The sequence below is a fragment of the Pseudorasbora parva genome, chromosome 11 (assembly GCF_024679245.1).
Source record: "Pseudorasbora parva isolate DD20220531a chromosome 11, ASM2467924v1, whole genome shotgun sequence".
In the NCBI taxonomy this organism is placed as follows: domain Eukaryota; kingdom Metazoa; phylum Chordata; class Actinopteri; order Cypriniformes; family Gobionidae; genus Pseudorasbora; species Pseudorasbora parva.
The window spans coordinates 38,060,042-38,081,594 of record NC_090182.1 but is presented as its reverse complement, the minus strand read 5'-3'; the positions used below and the strand labels follow the sequence as shown (position 1 = coordinate 38,081,594).

At 42.7% G+C, this 21,553-nt stretch overlaps 1 protein-coding gene across 1 annotated transcript; it reads left to right on the top strand.

Moving 5' to 3' along the window:
• Positions 1-8,607: 8,607 nt before the first annotated feature.
• On the top strand, positions 8,608-12,582 carry LOC137092397 (zinc finger CCHC domain-containing protein 12-like). Its single transcript, XM_067456647.1, has 2 exons — positions 8,608-9,069; positions 9,371-12,582. The coding sequence occupies exon 2, from the start codon at positions 10,466-10,468 to the stop codon at positions 12,356-12,358; it is 1,893 nt and encodes a 630-aa protein (XP_067312748.1). The 5' UTR covers positions 8,608-9,069; positions 9,371-10,465; the 3' UTR covers positions 12,359-12,582.
• The last annotated feature ends 8,971 nt before the right edge of the window (positions 12,583-21,553 follow it).

The following is a 21,553-nucleotide window of genomic DNA, read 5'->3' as shown; positions in this document are numbered from 1 at the left end:
AAATGACATTGGTGTCAATGAAGGCCTTTCTGAGCCGTCGGATTTCAACACTAATATCTTCATCTGTGTCTGAAGATGAACGGAGGTCTTACAGGTGACGAACGACATGAGGGTGAGGAATTAATGACAGAATTAACATTTTTGGGTGAACTAACCCTTTAAGTTTGGGATATTGTATGTTTTTTATTTAACAGTTCCCTGTGTTCAAATACATTTAAAGAAAAGTGTTCAGAGATAAGTGCAATCTGACCTGAACACAGCTTTTTTTCTGGTGCTTTTTCTCAAAATCAAAGTATCCTAATTATATTGTTTTCTTAAAGTTTCAGAGATTCTTTTCTGGTATCTGAAAGCTTTCAGTAAAAAAGATTCATAACTGCATGGTTTTGTTTTCCTGTGTCGTAACAAGTTTAAATAAGAATACCGTAATTTTATTCTGCATGCAATTAATTGTGCGACCCCCACCCCCCTTACAACAGGTGGGCAGTTTTTATGTATTTCCAGTGTAAATACACATTAGTTCCTGGGTATCAACACGGGTTCCACACTTTATATTAAGTGGGCAGTTTTTGTGTATTTCCAGTGTAAGTACACATTAGTTCCTGGGTATCAACACGGGTTCCACACTTTATTTTAAGTGGGCAGTTTTTGTGTATTTCCAGTGTAAGTACACATTAGTTCCTGGGTATCAACACGGGATCCACACTTTATTTTAAGTGGGCAGTTTTTGTGTATTTCCAGTGTAAGTACACATTAGTTCCTGGGTATCAACACGGGTTCCACACTTTATATTAAGTGGGCAGTTTTTGTGTATTTCCAGTGTAAGTACACATTAGTTCCTGGGTATCAACACGGGTTCCACACTTTATTTTAAGTGGGCAGTTTTTGTGTATTTCCAGTGTAAGTACACATTAGTTCCTGGGTATCGACCACGGGTTCCACACTTTATTTTAAGTGGGCAGTTTTTGTGTATTTCCAGTGTAAGTACACATTAGTTCCTGGGTATCAACACGGGTTCCACACTTTATTTTAAGTGGGCAGTTTTTGTGTATTTCCAGTGTAAGTACACATTAGTTCCTGGGTATCACCACGGGTTCCACACTTTATTTTAAGTGGGCAGTTTTTGTGTATTTCCAGTGTAAGTACACATTAGTTCCTGGGTATCGACCACGGGTTCCACACTTTATTTTAAGTGGGCAGTTTTTGTGTATTTCCAGTTTAAGTACACATTAGTTCCTGGGTATCGACCACGGGTTCCACACTTTATTTTAAGTGGGCAGTTTTTGTGTATTTCCAGTGTAAGTACACATTAGTTCCTGGGTATCGACCACGGGATCCACACTTTATTTTAAGTGGGCAGTTTTTGTGTATTTCCAGTGTAAGTACACATTAGTTCCTGGGTATCGACCACGGGTTCCACACTTTATTTTAAGTGGGCAGTTTTTGTGTATTTCCAGTGTAAGTACACATTAGTTCCTGGGTATCGACCACGGGTTCCACACTTTATTTTAAGTGGGCAGTTTTTGTGTATTTCCAGTGTAAGTACACATTAGTTCCTGGGTATCAACACGGGTTCCACACTTTATTTTAAGTGGGCAGTTTTCGAGGATTTCCAGTGTAAGTACACTTTAATTCCTGGGTATCAACACAGGACCCATACCTTAACACTTTACAATAAGGTTTAATTTGTTAACGTTGGGTAGCTACATTGGTCAACTTAATGAGAAGCACTTCAACATTATTAAGCTTAGTTGATGTTTATATCAGCATTTACTAATACATTTTAAGATAAAAAAGTTGTATCTGATAACACTTAATGTACTGTGAACTAACTAACAATATTTTTTATTTTTATGAATGAGGAAATAATCATAAATGCTGTACAAACATATCGTTCACTGTTCATGTTACTAATGCATTGACTAATATAAAAAAAATAGACCTTGTAAAGTTTGTCTAAGTAGAAAGTATTTGCTATTGACTGATAGCATGTGAGGTGCAGAGCAAATTAAATGCAAACTTGGTGAATCCTGGGAGGCCTAATTTGCTAATTGAGAAGACTATATGAATGTGTGTGTGTGTGTGTGTATGTATATATATATATATATATATATATATATATATATATATATATACACACACACACACATACACATATATATATATAGTCTTCAGGTGCAAACATTTGTTGAAATAATAGCTTGACTATTTAATGGTTTGAATAATGAGTATCCACCCTTATCCTCATATTAGAGTATGTTGCAGTGGCATGGACAATAATGCTTTATACATGCAAAAACAAAATGGCTCCCGCACATTTTTCCCCCTACAGAAACTGCAGAGTAGTTACATTGTAGTTACAATATTGCAATTATTGTGTGTACTTACAAAGTGTACTTACAAATGTAAGTACACAACTGTAACTACAGAATGTTCATGCAGGTAAGTACATTGTAAGTACATTAAAGTACATTGTAAGTACATGGTATCAAGTGCTTAGTAAGGTATGTAAGTACATAGTTATTAAGGCCACCTAATATAAAGTGGGACCTGAGACTGTTACTCTGTTAAATTCACTCTCATGATCTAATAGATGCATAACAAATACGTACTGATTGTTGAGAAAATGGCGTCAATGTTTAAATCAAAAGACAACAGAACCGTATTGTCCTTGGCGAGGACCGAAGCAGCGAAACAAAAGCAAATCCGGCAATTACGTCAGGTTTTTCACAGCTAAAAAAGGAGGGTAGATTAGACGTTTAAAACACAAAAACCAACACTTGCCAAATGCGTACCTCATATAAATAGTAGGTTAACAATGCATTTTCTTTTTCCCTTGTCCACATCCAGTTAGTACAAACAGCAATAAACTACAGCAGCACGCTAATGCAATAGACAGCAAAAACAAGCTCTCCAGACACTCGCAGTCTCTAAAATATACGATAATAAAGACGCACTTCTCATAACCAAAACACGCGTGATAACAAATAAAACTAGCAGTGACGAGCACTCATCTAGTTTCCTGGAAGGAATGACGCAAGCGCGTTAATGACGCAGCAGTTCCCCAAAAGATGACACATCCCAGGCAGCACTTTCGTTATAGTTTTATAGCCCAGTGTTAAAGACAATAGGCTTGCGGCAAATAACAGTGACAAAAGCAGGTCCACTCCTCCTGCCACATTATCATTCAATTTAAGGAAATTCCAGAACATCCAATACTTGATGTCCCTGATACTTGCAGTGAGTGAGTAAGGCAGAGATGGCCTATCAGAGCTGGTGGTGAGGTAGATTTGAAAATCATCAGCACAGCAGTGGAACTGAAGTCCATGCCTGCATATGATGTAAACGAGTGGATATATGTAGATGATGAATAATAGTGGGCCAAGAACCGAACCTTGAGGAACACCCTGTGTAAATGTGAAGCAGTAGCAGATCAAAACCTGTGTATAGTGATATAATAATTTCTGTCACTAATGTAGGAAATGAGCCAAGAAAGTGCAGAGCCAGTGATGCTAATGTCAGAAAGCCTAGATATCATTAATTAATGGCAGAATGTGTCAAAAGCAGCACTTAAATCAAGAAGCAGCAAGATGTTTATCAGCCCTGCATCCATGGACAGAATAATGTCATTAACCACCTGGAGAAGAGCCGTTTCAGTGCTGTGTGATCGGTGAAAACCAGACTGAAAAGGTTCAAAAAGGCCATTTATATCCAAATATGATCGCAATTGCGAAGCAACAACCCTTTTTTTTGGACTTTGCTTATGAATTGTAAGTCGTAAGAACCCAACATAAGTTGTGGTGGATTTGTGAGTTTGCTTTCCATAGCAAAGAGCGACTTGGGCCTACCTTGGAATTCCTAATGGTAGAGGTAAAATGAGGTAAAAGAGGATTTTGCATCGTTAAGGACAGTGCGGTACTTATGCCAGTGTTCTTCAAAAGCCAAGGAGTATACAACAAGCCCAGTTTTCCTGTATAGCCTTTCTAGGCGGTTTTCCTCAGTTTTTATCGTTAGTAGTTCAGGAGTGAACCAGGTTGAGGCACGACTAGATGGAACCAGTCTAGTTTTAACAGGAGCATGCCTCCCAAGTATTTAAGACAAAGCATTATTGTATATACAGCAGATTTCTGATGGACAGTTAGATATTAGGCATTTTGACAAGGTAGAAGTCTGATTGTTGAATCAGAGAAAGAAGATGGATTTATTTTAGATAGAATTGATTTTACGATGGGTCAGCATTTTCTTTAGCCTGATAAGCCAGACCCACATCAAGATGTTTGTTCTGGAAACTCACCATAGACAGGGCTCAATCCGAGGGGCGGGATAAACGGTTGTCTTTCAAACTCCTTCTGCATGCGATAGGATAGCGCTACCACCAACCAGAGCAATGAAGGTGAAACAGAGCTTGTTGATAGATTAAACATTCGCCGTATCCGGTCAGCAAAACTCCGAACACATCTTCCCTTTTTAAGAATGACTTCAGTGCCGTTCTTTGTTCTTTTCTCAGAGAAAAGCTTAACTCCAAGTCTTCCAGAATCGCAGTCAAAGCTGATTCGAAAGACCGCCGCCGTTCGCCAGTTTCTGTGTTTACTAGAAGCAACTTGGCAACGTTTGCGCAACTTGGCGTCGTCATTATGGCCCCGCCCACCGACTCTATACACGATGTGATTGGTCCGGCAAAGATTAGGGGAATACAGCTCAGAAGGGTATTGAGAGTTGCTAGACAACACTTGCAGGCAGATTAAATTTGCTGCCGCTAGAGTGCGTCTAGATTTCTAGGCTACATATTCTTTAGAAGTGGTATAGATATTGTAAAACTACAACTGAAGTTTATTCATTTATGATCTGAAAAAGCAAAATCAGAGCCCCTAACAAGAATATTATTTGAGCCAGATGTACATATGAGATCCAGTATATGGCCCCTGGAGTGAGTAGCAAAAGTAACATGCTGGGTTAGGTGGAAGCAGTCCAGGACAGACGTCATTCCATTGCATTGAACAGTTTTTTCATGTATATTAAAATCACCAAGCAGAATAACAGATGAATAAGTACCACAGACAACAGTTAGTAACACACTGATCTAGAGAAGAAATCAGACAACAAATCAGCATGACATTTCGGAGGTCGGTAAATCAAGATTACAGCCAGTGACGATTTGCCAGACATTTTCAGCGCGAGATATTCAAATGCTGTAGCGTCATGCATCTCTATCTTTGAAATCTTAATAGTCTCACAGCAAACTACAGCCAGCCCACCAACTCGACGATGAAGACGTGGCTGAGCGAAGTAGATGTACCCAGGGGGAGTTAGGAGGTTCAGGTTGAGAAGGTCATTAGGCATCTGCAAGTTTTAGTCAGAAGTAGCATGTCCAGGTTTGTGTCGGTGATTATGTCATGCAACACAGAAGCTTTAGTAGTCAGAGAGTGAGTGTTTCTCTGCCATTTCGGAGGGCAGGATATAAACGCAATGATGTTGGTGTAAAACTACAAGTTGTTCACACCATAGGTGTTCGGAGCCAATCGAAACGACCCTTTAAATGTTCTGAGATGAGCTTCAGAGCCATCTGTAAAACCATCTCGGGGAAACTATTTTCATATCATTCAATGACACCACAAACCAAAAAAGAACAAAAAACAAAGCCTGCAAATTGATAGGTGAGGACATGACCGGAGATATGCAACGCAACCTACAACAACAGTTTAATGGTTTAAACTACGTTAGCCAAAACCCATTTCAGATCCAAAATCCACAGAAAGGAAGGCTACCCAACTGTACCAAGGGTTTACGCAACAGAATGAAAGAGAGAGGGAAGACTCAAAGTATCAGATGTTGCGAGGGATGTGAGGATAGAAATGGAGAGGGCTCTTAGCCGATCTGTGTGAATGGATTACGAAAACAGCCAGGTCAGTTATCCAGAAGATTTTTTAAAGCATGTTAATAGTCCAGGAGTTGTTTCGATGGTGTAAAATAGTACAGTAAAATAATCCAAGAAGGTTGATGCAAAAAACATATCCAATAAAAAGCAGACGTGACAACAGCAGACAAACAGGCGTGAAGCGGCAGCACATGTGTGCCTAGCGTTCTCACACCGGAAGGGAAGAATTTAGGCACATTCATTCTTTAATTTTTTTTTTTAACTTAAATTCAAAGTAGCTCACAATTACATGTATAAACAAAATGTTGTTTAAAAAAATTTTTTTTGTAAAGGTTTAGTATTTATGTATTTATTTTTTTAAGCATTTTTAGGTTTTATATGTGTAATAAAGCATTCCAATCATTCCTAAATGGGTCAAATTGTCCTGGGAGGAAAGGATTTGCTTTTCCTTTAAATTTCAACCACAAAACACCTTGAATCCAGTCCAGTCTATTAGTCCAGTCCAGTTTTTATTTTATTTTTGTATTCATGGTTCAAGAGAAACAAGTTTTGAACCACTCCAATGTACAAATGAGTTTTGGCTCAAAATGACCTGTGCTAGTTAACATTGCTAGTTAACATTCAATTGACTTTCTAAAGAAAAACTTAACCCAAACATCCAAACAGAAATTTCTATTTAAATGAATGTCTTTGCATTCACAACACTGTTTCTTGTCAAATGTCAATCCGGTATGTCTCATAAGTCAGATGATCACCATTAACTGACAATGCGCAAACAGCTCCTGCATTTCGCCAGGGCTCTTGCTTGCAGTCCTCTAAAGGCTTGTGCCTGCAAGTATTTCTCATTCTCTACACATAAACCTGGCTGTCTTTGCATCCCACTACGATCCTTCCTCCTTATAAATTCTTAACTTCATCTCTGAAGCACTAAATTACTCAACTGGATCATATAACTAAATGAGAAAGGAAAAACAGCTCTGTACCTTGAGGGTGAAAGTCAAAGTACTGAATCTCTCTGCTCCTCCACAAGCTTAAATTATCAATGCAGGTCTGTTTGCTAGTCTGAAGATTATGTAATACCACAGCTTCTTCTGACATGACTTGAGCACCTAACAGCAATTCTTGCACAGCAAACCTGATTATTAATAATATTGAAATGTCCAAGGTTTCACTTGTTTTCTATTGAATAGTATCCCCTCCCTCTTGCAATCTCATCTCATCTCATCTCATCTCATCTCATCTCATCTCATCTCATCTCTTCTCTTCTCTTCTCTTCTCTTCTCTTCTCTTCTCTTCTCTTCTCTTCTCTTAAAAAAAAAAAACTGTATAGAAAATAATTAACATGGACCCGTACAGCAGCCGCAATTTTGCAAAGAGTAGAGGGATTGAACTATGATGTGTATCTTTTCTGGATGAAAGAGATTGACTTGACAGAGACTACATAATTCTATAAATCAGTGTTACAGGCATGGGACAAAACCTTTAAGATTAAAAGAGTTTTTGAGATCCCTAAACACTGGGTGTTGGAGAAACCACTTTTTCACAATCCAGTGATTCATGGGTCACTGTCTTCTAGGATTGTACAGGAGAATATGCTGAGAAGAAATTGTACAAAGTTGAAGGATTTGGTCAACTCAGATGGCTGGAAGTCTGTGGAGGACATCATGTATTTTACAGGATTGCGATCTCCACTTCACGCCATACGTTTTTTGGAAGAAATGCGCTCCTTTTTGCCAGGATTCTACAGACAAGTAATACAAAGAAAAGATCAGAATGAACAGAATGATGTTATCCCTCAAAAACTGTTAATTTGCTGTACTTATAACAACAGTGTCTCAGAAGATCGTCATCTAGAGGATTTTGACACCTCTGAGACATTGATGAGATGTCTAAAAAGACTTTGTATAACCTAGCCATTAAGACTGTTCATAAAGAGATATTGAAAGAACAGCAGCCATTGAAGTTCCAACTTCACCCTTGAGTCATCAGTGGAGGTCCATGTATAATTTTCCATTAGAGAAAAGAACTGCAGACTTACAGTGGAGACTTATTTACGGGGCAATAGCTACAAACAGATATGTGGCCCACTTTAATCCAGCAGTAAGTGGGGAGTGTGGGTTTTTTAGCCAAGAGGAAACTTTGGAACATTTGTTTTTGAAGTGCAAAAGATTGGATGGGCTTTTTAAAGTTTTGATGGAATGGTTTAGAGGACTGGGTGAAACCTTTTCTGCTTGTTCTTTTATAGGAGGTGTAACATATAGAAATGTCAAAAAAGGCTATATTTTGTCTTCTGAATAATGTTATGGGTGTAGCAAAATTAGTGATTTGGAAGACCAGAAAGATCAAATTTCTGGGTCTAACTGAAGTAGATCCATGCAGAATTTTGAAGGGGTTAATTAAAAATTGAGTATGCTTATTATGAATTGGTAGGAGATTTAATTACTTTTAGAGAAAAGTGGTACATAAGCAGTGTTGGGAAAGTTCACGTTCTACATGAACTAGTTCAAAGTTCAATTTACAAATTTTAAAATGAACTAGTTCAGTTCATAGTTCACACTACAAAATTTTGAACTAAGTTCACTAAGTTCCAAAAATGAACTAGTTCAGTTCATAGTTCACACTACAAAATTTTGAACTAAGTTCACTAAGTTCCAAAAATGAACTAGTTCATAGTTATTTTTTTTCCATATGTTGCTGCGAGCTATTATTTTTCACAATTATTGCCACATGTAACCCGGGTAATCAGGTTACCAGTTAAATATTTAAGATTATCCAAACATCAAGTTAAAGAAACGAAGAAAAGGAGGAAATTTCCAGAACGAAAACAGTTTTGTCCAATGACAGCCCTCATTTCAGTGACTGACTCCTAAGAGCCAATGCTAGCAGCACTTTCATAAGTCCCGCCCACGGGCTGCTGCGCGGTCAGCTTGAGACGAGAGACAGAGAGAGAACGAGACGAATCAGCTGCACAGAGCGGTACTCCGAGACCCTCCGTAAAAGTTTGATTTAAAGGAAAAAAGATTAAAAGTAGATACCAAAGATCGTATATATGAATGAAAACGGCTACATTTAGTTGTCATCTGGATGTGAAGACGACAAGACAAGGATTTGTGGAGGAAAGCTGACGCAAACAATCTGAGAATCTGCAAGTGTTGCAAATGAGCTTATTTCTTTGAATGCGACGAGTTATTTCCTTGGTGAGTCACATTTTAAGTAATATACTATGTGAGAAGAGTCACTAATTCAGTGTGAATATGAGAAGTACATGTAGGCCGCGCGAGTACAGCGTGCGCTGTAGTAATAGCACGAGGGCTAAAGCTAACTCACGTGTGAAAGTGCTTATGTACTAATGAAGTGTCATTAAGTGTAAAGATTGTGTCAATAGCTTTAAAGGTGTGTGAAATGATGAGTTAATGTGTTATTTGAAGTGTGTACATGATATTTGCTGTTGATGTTTGAACTGGACATTAATAGTTGTTCTGCCTTGTGTTATGCAAGGCTGGGTTTTTTTTTCTGTTCTATGTTTATTCCTATGTGATGTCCCGCGAGAACCCTGTCTGTGCCACGTTTAATCCTCGCGGAGAAGTGTCCTCTGTATCGAATGTAATTGAATGTGCACAGTGGCGAGCTGCCCATCGGACCTGTTTCCACTTTGAACTGTGCTTTACGACCAATAACTGGTAGGAGAGTTCCAATTTTTCTTGTTTTTTGGACACGAAAGACTTCTATCCAACGAACTCATTTGACATTTTTGCTTCGAAAAGGGAGAAATTATCGTGAACGGATCAAAAGAGTCCAGCGAATCTGTGAACTGATTCATTTGATTCACAAACTTTGTTCAACTGAGTCGTTTGATTCACAAACCTTGTTCAATTGAGTCATTTGATTCGCAAACTTTGTTCAATTGTATCATTTAATGCATTTGTGAATTTTTCCAACTCATATTGCTGTAACACTTTGAATTTGGAGAGAAAGTGATTCATTTCAAGGTATTTTTAATCACATTCAGTGTTTTTAATCAAACTTAATGTTCAATTGCATTTCTTTTGGGATACTGAATCTAATACCTTGCTGAGGGTTACATTAATGTGAAGTACTTTACTTGAAGTGAAAGAAAGACACATTGCTGTTTTTTTGATCATTTTTTGATTTCTTTATTTTTACATTTTGCGAAGTGTGAGAAACATTGAATTGAATCTGTCAAGTTGTTGAATTCTTGAACCTATAACAAACAACACAAGAGTGGGTTAAGTGTTTTATTCTCAATTTTACAGATTTATTGCTTATACTTGTGATTCATTTAATTGAAACCAACTACAAAGAGATACATTTTCCTATACTAATACAATTTATTGAACCACAACTGAACTTTGTTGATCATTACTCACCTGCTGCCTGATTTCCTCTCTTCAGTAGTCGTTCCTTTCTTCTGATACATATTGGCCCATACTGAATATCGTTACTAGGTGTAGCGCATCAGTTGCTTTGCACGCTACATGCTACAACTTTGGCGAGCCAGCCAGGAGAGAGGGTGCAGCAGCGACTTGAGGTGAATAACCATTGTGATAGGCACGTGCAGTGAACCTGACAGAAATGGATGTTGTGGAACGAGAGAGCGTTAATGTGAAAAATGCAGTGCTTGTCAGTGGCTTAACACTAACTGAATTGGATCAAGTTCTAGAGGCATATCTTTTGAGGTTTGGATCTATACAGCGCAACTTGCTAATTGATGATCCACGCTCTGAGTTTCATCGTAACGCAGTAGTTGAGTTCTCGCACAATTCTGCCATGTGCAACCTTGAGCCCCACCTGCCGTTAACCATGGTAAATCCCACTGATCCAGACACTGTGTTTCGTGTGCGCACACTGAGTAGTGTCTACACTCCCGCTGTCAGTAACGCTGCCACAGAGTATTTGGAGAAATTGCAAGCAATAGCCAGTGTAAATGGAGAATCTCTACAAGATATGCTCCAAAGGGAGTTGATACGGGTGAGTGGCATGAGAACTGGTGCGTCACCTAGAGTAGACCTTGGGCTTGAGCATCGGCCTTTAGAATCAAATCTCTTGACATGTGTGACTAGCACCCCCCAGCGATTGGAAGAGTGTAAGTCACCTTCTGTGCTGAGAACAGAACCCGAAAACCCAGTCAAGACAAGCATAGGCGCTGTGTCGCCTCACTGTTCAAATGACCCTAATGTCAGCTCTGCTGAGACAATCTCTGTGAAATTTCCCATGACTGCTGCGCATCCCCCAGGCATCCAGAGGGTGGTGATGGAACACATTGTGAGGACGAGTGATCCTGTGTCCCCGCACAGTGCTTCATTCCGCCTGAAATCTTTCTCTGGGAGGAGCCCTCGTCCAAACAACGAGCCCGATTTCGACACATGGCGGGTGAGTGTTGATTATCTGTTAAACGATCCATCCCTTCCTGAATCACACAAGACACGCAAAATTCTAGATAGCTTGTTGCCACCTGCTTCAGACATCATCAAGCATGTGAACCTGAATGCCCCATCAATAGAGTGCCTCAGGCTGCTGGAGTCCGTCTACGGGTCAGTGGAGGACGGAGACGAATTATTAGCCAGGTTTATAAGCACCCTGCAGAATCCAGGTGAAAAGTCGTCTGCCTACCTCCACAGATTGCACGTAATCCTGAGTACTACCATCAGACGGGATGGTGTTGCAGAGAGCGAACGAGACCGCTGTCTGTTGAGGCAGTTCTGCCGTGGCTGCTGGGACAACGCACTGATAGCTGATCTGCAGCTCGAAAAGAGAAAAGCAGACCCACCTCCTTTTGCTGAATTAGCAATTCTCATCCGCACAGCTGAGGATAAACAAACATCAAAGGAAGAGAGAATGAGGAAGCATCTGGGTATGAACAAGCATCCATCCGTTCCCCTTAAACTGCGTACAGCATCACACCAACAGTCTGCTTATTGCAGCACATCGGAGGAAGACGCTGATTCCCCAGTCTTCGCTACACCTAATCAGAAAGCCTCTAAGCAGAAGGTTAAAACTCACTGCCCCGAAACGTCTGAGGTTGGTGCTCTAAAGAAAGAGGTTGCTGCACTTCAAAGCCAGGTTGCGGCCATCAGAACAGCTGCCAATCAGGACGTGAAAGAACGAGCCCAAGCAAGTGAACTTCAGGAGTTGAAAGGACAGATAGCGGAGCTGAAAATCCAAGTCGCTACTTCTGGTGCACCGAGAAACCAACCTGAAAGGTCCTCTCATCTGAGAAACAGTCTGAGTAGATCCAATGCGAGGGAAGTCGATGGAAGGGCAAATGGGAGGCCACAGTACGGAGAAGCGAGCACCAACCGTCCTCGGCCGTGGTATTGCTTTCGCTGTGGAGAGGATGGCCACTTAGCGATCAACTGTGAGAATCCCCCGAATTCACTTAAAGTTGAAGAGAAGAGACGTAAACTGAGAGAGAGACAAGCTGAGTGGGATCTTCAAAACAAAACTACCACAGTGCCTTTAAATTAAAGGCAGTCTCTGTCGCTGGGCGGATGGAGACTGGGAGAAAGAAACAAAGCCCTAAGCATCGACAAGTTTTTAACAGGCATGCTAATGTCAGAAGTTCTTTGAAGTTACCAGCTGGACTGATAGGGATGAAATGCACTGCACAAGTCAAAGTAGAGGGGAAGGAAGTGAACTGCTTGCTAGACACAGGATCTCAGGTGACGACAATTCCCTTGTCTTTCTACAACAGTCACCTGCCGCAGCATCCTATGCAGCCATTAAATCACCTGTTGGAAGTTGAAGGAGCAAATGGACAAGCTGTTCCCTACCTGGGGTACGTTGAGTTAACCCTGAAGTTTCCTCAGGAGTTTTTAGGGATGGAGGCAGAAGTTCCAACATTGGCTTTAGTGGTCCCAGACTTGACACATGTGCCTCAAATCCTCATCGGCACCAATACTCTGGATGTCTTGTATGCTTGTCATGTGCAAGGAGACACGCCAAAGTTTAAGTCATGCTACCATGGGTATCAAGCTGTAATAAGGGTCCTGGAAGTTAGACGACGAAGAGCAGGGACAAGTGTCTTGGGACAAGTAAAGGTGAAAGGAGGCACTCCTGAGGTGGTATCGGCTGGAAGTACTGTAGTTCTCGACGGGTACGTCAACGTCGTTGGACCGCTATCAGAGACCTTGGTGACAGTAGAGCCATCGACCTTATCTCCCTTACCCGGTGGACTGTTAGTGGCGAGTTGTCTCCATTCCTTGCCTCTGAATCGTAATGTCCAAATACCAATAGTGTTGAAGAATGAGACTCAGACGGATTTAATGATTCCTCCTAGAGCCGTGCTTGCTGAAGTTCATGCAGTCCAACATGTGATTGAGGGAGGAAACCCCAAGCATGATCCTGTATGCAAGGATGTGAACCCCACGATAGCAGAGATTGCTGTCGACTTTGGTGATTCCCCTCTATCATGTGAATGGAAGAGGAGAATAACGGATCTAGTGAGCTCTATGCCTGATGTATTCGCGCTGCACGATCTGGATTATGGCCACACTGACAGAGTAAAACATCGCATCAATCTCAGTGACAATACACCTTTCAAGCAGAGGGCTAGGCCCATCCACCCCCAAGATGTCGATGCAGTAAGGAGACACCTCAAGGAATTAATCGACGCAGGCGTCATCAGAGAATCCGAATCTCCCTTTGCTTCTCCGATAGTAGTAGTGAGGAAAAAGGATAATGATGTGCGCTTGTGCATCGACTTCAGGAAGTTGAATTCCCAAACTATAAAAGATGCGTATGCTCTGCCAAATTTGGAGGAAGCCTTCTCAGTTCTAACTGGCTCCAAATGGTTTTCAGTCCTCGACTTGAAATCAGGTTTCTATCAGATCGAGATGGAGGAGGCTGACAAACAGAAAACGGCGTTCGTATGCCCATTGGGGTTCTGGGAGTTCAACCGAATGCCACAAGGGGTCACAAATGCGCCGAGCACATTTCAACGGCTGATGGAGCGGTGCATGGGGGATCTTAATAGAAGAGAGGTACTGGTCTTCATCGACGATCTTATAGTCTTCTCTAAGACTCTGGAGGAACATGAAACCCGGCTTCTGCAAGTTCTGAAACGCTTAAGGGAGTACGGACTGAAGCTTTCTCCCAAAAAGTGCAAGTTCTTCCAGACGTCAGTCCGATACCTGGGCCATATAGTGTCCCAAGATGGAGTGGAGACGGATCCGACCAAGATTGAGGCCCTCAAGACCTGGCCAAGGCCTAGAAATCTCAAAGAGCTCAAATCCTTCCTTGGTTTCGCTGGGTACTACAGAAGGTTTGTCCAAGATTTTTCCAAGATAACAAGACCTCTTAATGACCTTACTGTTGGATACCCCCCTTTGCAGAAAAATCAGAAGCAAGACCCGAAGAAAAGCATGCAGTACCATAATCCCAAAGAACAATTTGGAGACCGATGGACCCAGGAATGCCAGCAAGCGTTTAACACCATCATAGAGAAGCTGACTTCAGCTCCAGTTCTTGGATTTGCCGATCCCAGTCTCCCTTACCTGCTAACCACAGATGCTAGCACCACCGGACTTGGGGCCGCCTTGTATCAGGAACAGGAGGGAAGAATGAGAGTGGTTGCATTTGCGAGCAGAGGACTGACCAAAAGTGAGGCTAAATATCCAGCACACAAGTTGGAATTCCTAGCGCTCAAGTGGGCTGTTACCGCAAAATTTAGTGACTACCTGTATGGAGTGGACTTCACTGTACTAACAGACAGCAACCCACTTACCTACATCTTGACATCTGCAAAGCTTGATGCGACTAGCTATAGGTGGCTTTCCAGCCTGTCAACGTTCAGTTTCAAGATCCAATACCGTGCTGGTAGGCGAAACCAAGACGCAGACGGGCTCTCACGACGCCCTCATGACAGGCCTTTGGATGATTTTGTGTCGCAGAAAGAGCAGGAGAGGATCAAGCAATTCACCCTTCACCATTTAGCGGAATCAGAACAACTAACGATTCTGCCTGCAGCTGTGAAGGCCCTCTGTGAGAGACATCAAGTTTACCAGGGCTGTGGTGATCCTGAACTTTCATCCCTCCAACCTACAGTGTTTGAGTCCTTGTCTCTTAGTCCTTGTGCGGTACCTCAAGAGTTTCAGCAAGAGGACACTCATAATCTTCCAGTTCTTCCCCGACTGTCTGAAGAGGAGTTAAAAGAAAAACAAAGAGTTGATTCAGAGCTTAAAGTGGTCATTAAGTACCTGGAGTCTGGGAAGCGACCTGTTAAGAAGGTTGAACCTATAAATGTGGCTTTGTGGCTGAAAGAGTGGAACAGGTTGATGTTCAAGAATGGCGTATTATTTAGAAAGAGGCAGGATCGAGGAAGTGTGTCATATCAACTGGCATTACCAGTGGACCTCCGGGAGATGGCCTTGACAAGCTTGCATGACGACATGGGCCATCTGGGAATCGAGAGGACTCTGGATCTGGCTAGGTCCCGGTTTTATTGGCCAAAGATGGCGACGGCTGTGGAAAACAAGATAAAAGCCTGTGAGCGTTGCGTAAGGCGAAAGACCCCTCCTGAGCGAGCTGCACCCCTGGTGAATATAATGACTAGCAGACCCCTCGAGTTGGTCTGCATGGACTTCCTGTCGCTGGAGCCTGATCGGAGCAACACGAAGGACATTCTAGTAATCACAGACCATTTCACCAGGTATGCTGTAGCGATACCCACCAGAAACCAGAAGGCCCAAACAGTGGCCAAATGTTTGTGGGACAACTTCCTTGTTCACTACGGGTTTCCGGAGAAACTACACAGTGATCAGGGGCCCGACTTTGAGTCGAAGTTGATTAAAGAGCTATGCAGTATAGCAGGCATCCGAAAAGTGAGGACGACCCCTTACCACCCAAGGGGAAACCCAGTCGAACGCTTTAACAGGACGCTGCTCCAGATGCTGGGAACCCTGGGTGACAAAGAAAAGACCTGCTGGAAGGACTCTGTCAAGCCATTAGTCCACGCGTATAATTGTACACGTAACGATTCCACTGGATTTTCACCATATGAGTTGATGTTCGGGAGGCAGCCCCGGCTACCAATCGATCTAGCTTTCGGCTTATTCGCTGATGACTCACCCCAGTCTCACTCACGCTACGTGAGGGATTTGAAGGAGCGTTTAAAGGAGAGCTATAGGGTAGCAACGGAGAACGCCTCAAAAGTGGCAAAACGCAATAAGCAGAGATTCGATGAGCGAGTGGTTGCTTCATTCCTTGAAGTTGGCGACCGTGTTCTGGTGAGGAACGTCAGGCTGAGAGGGAAGCATAAGTTGGCAGATAAGTGGGAGCGAGAGGTCTACGTTGTGGTCAGGAAAGCCGGTGATTTACCAGTTTACACAGTTCGGCCTGAAGGCAAGGATGAGCCACTCCGCACATTGCATCGTGACTTGCTACTTCCCTGTGGATTCTTACGAGAAGATAAACCTGAGGAATCAATAAAACCAAAAAGACCCCGTAGGCCTAGAACTCGAGCCAATCCTAGCGCAGGAGAGTCTGAAGATGAGGCTGAGGATTCTGAGTCTGAAGATGACACTATGAGTTGTTACTTACCAGGGTACCTACCAAACATTGAGAGCAGGATTCTTTCCAACCTTAGACCTGAGGATCAGTCAAAAACTGTGGTGACACCAGAAGTTCCTCCTGAAATACAAACGGCAATTAGTACAGAAATTGAGCGCTCTACCTCAGTGGGATCACAAGGGAATTCATCTGACCTACCTGATGGTGAAGATGGAAGTCTATCTGATGAACCTGAAAAGGAAAGATTGCAGCCGAATGATCCTATGGGAACTGATGTTTTAAGTGACATACCTGTGCAGAATGAACAGCAGGACCAGGAATCTGATAAGCCCCCATCTGGGACCCTCAGTGGAGGAGATGAAAGGCATGATGGCCTGATACAGGATGAATCTGCTAATTTGAGGAGTCCCCAAGACGACTTAATGGAGATTGGCCAGAGTCTGGCAGATGTTCCTAGACGCTCACAAAGACATTGTGAACCACCAAGAAGGCTACAGTATCCCAAGTTGGGAAATCCCCTTTCCCTGGTCGTGCAGTCATTACTGCAAGGGCTCAGTGCCGCTTTCACTGTGTCATTGGATTCTGTTGGAGATACCCCTCTGGAAGTGTGTAGTGGAAATCTTTCAGCAGTGACTTTGCAGCCTAAAGGATGCAGCGGGACCTGCATATCTTCAAGACGGGGAGAGTGTAACCCGGGTAATCAGGTTACCAGTTAAATATTTAAGATTATCCAAACATCAAGTTAAAGAAACGAAGAAAAGGAGGAAATTTCCAGAACGAAAACAGTTTTGTCCAATGACAGCCCTCATTTCAGTGACTGACTCCTAAGAGCCAATGCTAGCAGCACTTTCATAAGTCCCGCCCACGGGCTGCTGCGCGGTCAGCTTGAGACGAGAGACAGAGAGAGAACGAGACGAATCAGCTGCACAGAGCGGTACTCCGAGACCCTCCGTAAAAGTTTGATTTAAAGGAAAAAAGATTAAAAGTAGATACCAAAGATCGTATATATGAATGAAAACGGCTACATTTAGTTGTCATCTGGATGTGAAGACGACAAGACAAGGATTTGTGGAGGAAAGCTGACGCAAACAATCTGAGAATCTGCAAGTGTTGCAAATGAGCTTATTTCTTTGAATGCGACGAGTTATTTCCTTGGTGAGTCACATTTTAAGTAATATACTATGTGAGAAGAGTCACTAATTCAGTGTGAATATGAGAAGTACATGTAGGCCGCGCGAGTACAGCGTGCGCTGTAGTAATAGCACGAGGGCTAAAGCTAACTCACGTGTGAAAGTGCTAATGTACTAATGAAGTGTCATTAAGTGTAAAGATTGTGTCAATAGCTTTAAAGGTGTGTGAAATGATGAGTTAATGTGTTATTTGAAGTGTGTACATGATATTTGCTGTTGATGTTTGAACTGGACATTAATAGTTGTTCTGCCTTGTGTTATGCAAGGCTGGGTTTTTTTTCTGTTCTATGTTTATTCCTATGTGATGTCCCGCGAGAACCCTGTCTGTGCCACGTTTAATCCTCGCGGAGAAGTGTCCTCTGTATCGAATGTGATTGAATGTGCACAGTGGCGAGCTGCCCATCGGACCTGTTTCCACTTTGAACTGTGCTTTACGACCAATAACTGGTAGGAGAGTTCCAATTTTTCTTGTTTTTTGGACACGAAAGACTTTTATCCAACGAACTCATTTGACATTTTTGCTTCGAAAAGGGAGAAATTATCGTGAACGGATCAAAAGAGTCCAGCGAATCTGTGAACTGATTCATTTGATTCACAAACTTTGTTCAACTGAGTCGTTTGATTCACAAACCTTGTTCAATTGAGTCATTTGATTCGCAAACTTTGTTCAATTGTATCATTTAATGCATTTGTGAATTTTTCCAACTCATATTGCTGTAACACTTTGAATTTGGAGAGAAAGTGATTCATTTCAAGGTATTTTTAATCACATTCAGTGTTTTTAATCAAACTTAATGTTCAATTGCATTTCTTTTGGGATACTGAATCTAATACCTTGCTGAGGGTTACATTAATGTGAAGTACTTTACTTGAAGTGAAAGAAAGACACATTGCTGTTTTTTTGATCATTTTTTGATTTCTTTATTTTTACATTTTGCGAAGTGTGAGAAACATTGAATTGAATCTGTCAAGTTGTTGAATTCTTGAACCTATAACAAACAACACAAGAGTGGGTTAAGTGTTTTATTCTCAATTTTACAGATTTATTGCTTATACTTGTGATTCATTTAATTGAAACCAACTACAAAGAGATACATTTTCCTATACTAATACAATTTATTGAACCACAACTGAACTTTGTTGATCATTACTCACCTGCTGCCTGATTTCCTCTCTTCAGTAGTCGTTCCTTTCTTCTGATACATATTGGCCCATACTGAATATCGTTACTAGGTGTAGCGCATCAGTTGCTTTGCACGCTACATGCTACACACAGCCCATATAGAATCACAGACAGCAATTATTTTATCAGTTTTAACAATGAAGCTATGCGTCAGATTTCATCTTCATATCCAATTTTGAATCCTTATCCAACCAGGGTTGACATTATCATTGAGGGGACAGCATTTCCCCATTGTTGCTTTAATGCTTTTTTAAACGTGCTGCTTGAATGGTCTTTTTTAAACAGGACAGTAATCATTAAGGTGCAAACGTTTTTCAATTTTAATAATTTTCCATTGTCCTCACGCTAAAACAGAATATTGGAATCCTGGAAAAATATACCAGGCAGGTTCAACAAACAAGTTACATGAATAGTAAAACCCTCTTTTTTCTCCCATTCTCACAGACCTTGTCATAAAATTCTTGTAAATGATCATACTCCTTGCAACATGCTGCCGTCTCCTCCATGCCTTTTTTTGTTTTGATGACACGTCACACATGCGGCGGGCAGCGGTGCGACACTGGTGGCTGGTGTTGCCAGATTGGGTGTTTTTCCGCTACATATTAAGACCCGTTTCAGTGTTATTTAGCCGAGATTTCGCCTGGAAGGCTCTATAGAAATCTGGCACCCTATTTAACGAAGTTAACCTGAGAGAGCGTGCCGTTCACAGACACCAGAATGAACGAGTTCACAGTAACGTTCATCAGGCAGTAATACAGCACGTTCAGTTCACGTTCGCCCAAAATATGAACGAGTTCATGAACTATCGTTCAATGAACTCGTTCAGGTACAACACTGTACATAAGATACATTTTATGTTGTATTTATGAGGGACAACTTATTTTTAATTTTTATAAGAATGTATTTTTAAAATATTTAAACAAATAATTAAGAGATAATGTAACATGAATGAGTTTTTTATTGAATGAATATTGAAGAGGTATTGATTTTTATTTAATAAAGGTGTTGAACTTGTGTTTGCTGCCACAAGAGTGGGACAAGCTGTCACTCACATGAAATCGAGCAATAACAAACCACAACCATCAATGCCCTATCCAATCAATGGCCAAAGGGCAATCTCATGTCCCCACGTTTGACGTACCTCGGACTTAGACCGACGAATGGGGATCACTTCTGGGAGCCCCTATCAGCTTCGAGATTTAGAAAACGGGCCAATGAACATTGCCGTGCGTGCTTTGCATATCGCACCCCGCCCCGCTGCACGGGTATAAAGTGGAAGCGATCACCACGCACCATTGTCATTCACTTCGGAGCCGAACGCCGTTGATGAAGCTTCTGACTGCCTGCTATCTAGCAAGAGAGAGAGAGAAAGCATGTGCCGGGGGTCTCACTGCTGCTGAGAGAGCTACTGTTTTCACAGCAAACTGAGCAAATTGCACTAACACACACCACACACAGTTGGTTCGGTGGGTGTGTTCCTTTTTCTGGTGAGAGTACAAACCCTGTCATTTTTGCCATCCTTTTCAGGATGTCTTTCCACCCGTGCGTTTCTGGATGCGGTCGTTCCCTGTCGCCCGCTGACGGTCACAAGCACTGTATCACGTGTCTGGGCTGAGGGAGACCGATAAGTCCCGGTTCCTGGACTCCCCTATTTCGTCGGCTGGGTTGTTTGGCGACGCGGTGGAGAGCTTTGCCCAGCAGTTCTCGGCCGCCCAGAAGCAGATGGAGGCCATCCGGCACATCCTGCCCCGGCGGTCCGCTGCTGCCTCCACCCCGCCGCTGGCGGCAGCACCTCCGCATGCTCGTCGCTGAGGTCGTCCACACGACCTGATCGATCAGGTTCCTGAGGGGCGCGAGGAGATTAAATTCCCCCCCCCCCATACCCTCTTGGGACCTTTCTCTGGTGCTTAGTGCACTTCAGAGACCTCCCTTTGAGCCTTTGCAGTCAGTGGAGTTAAACATTCTGTCTCTGAAGACAGTACTCCTGGTTGCATTGGCCTCTATCAAGAGGGTAGGGGACCTGCAGGCATTTTCGGTCGACGAATCATGCCTGGAATTCGGGCCTGACTACTCTCACGTAGTCCTGGGACCCCGACCCGGATACGTGCCCAAGGTTCCCACCACTCCCTTCTGGGACCAGGTGGTGATCCTGCAAGCGCTGCCTTCGGAGGATGCAGACCCAGCCCTGGCTTTTCTCTGTTCTGTCCGAGCTCTTCGGACGTATGTGGACAGAACGCAAAGCTTTAGGACCTCAGAGCAGCTCTTCGTCTATTACAGAGGACAGCAGAAGGAAGGCTGTCTCCAAGCAGAGGATGGCCCACTGGATAGTGGATGCCATCGTCTTGGCGTATGAGTCCCAAGACGTGCCCTGCCCGCTCAGGATTAGAGCCCACTCCACCAAGTGTGTAGTCACTTCCTGGGCGCTAGCTCGTGGCGGCTCGCTGACAGATATTTGTAAAGCTGCGGGCTGGGTGACACCCAACACGTTCGCTAGATTTTATAGCCTACGTGTAGAACCGGTATCTTCCCGTGTACTCACTCCTCAGAGTCGGTAGCACTGAAGTGCCAGTTCTAGTGTCGGCTTGCTGCGCTACTCCCTTCCTTATGGAACGGATATGTGCGCTTATATGCTCCAGTCGAGTTTCCCAGCATGGAGAACCCTGTCGAGTCCTCCGCAACCCATGGCAGTCAGACGTGGCGGTGCGTCTGACGCCACGTCTAACACTCGTATGCAGTGTGGAACTTGTGTTAGGCTGGGTTCCATATGTGGTGACCCCTACG

Excerpts from the sequence above, each read along its gene's own strand:
- LOC137092397 (XM_067456647.1), top strand. The coding sequence starts at position 10,466 with ATGGATGTTGTGGAACGAGAGAGCGTTAATGTGAAAAATGCAGTGCTT.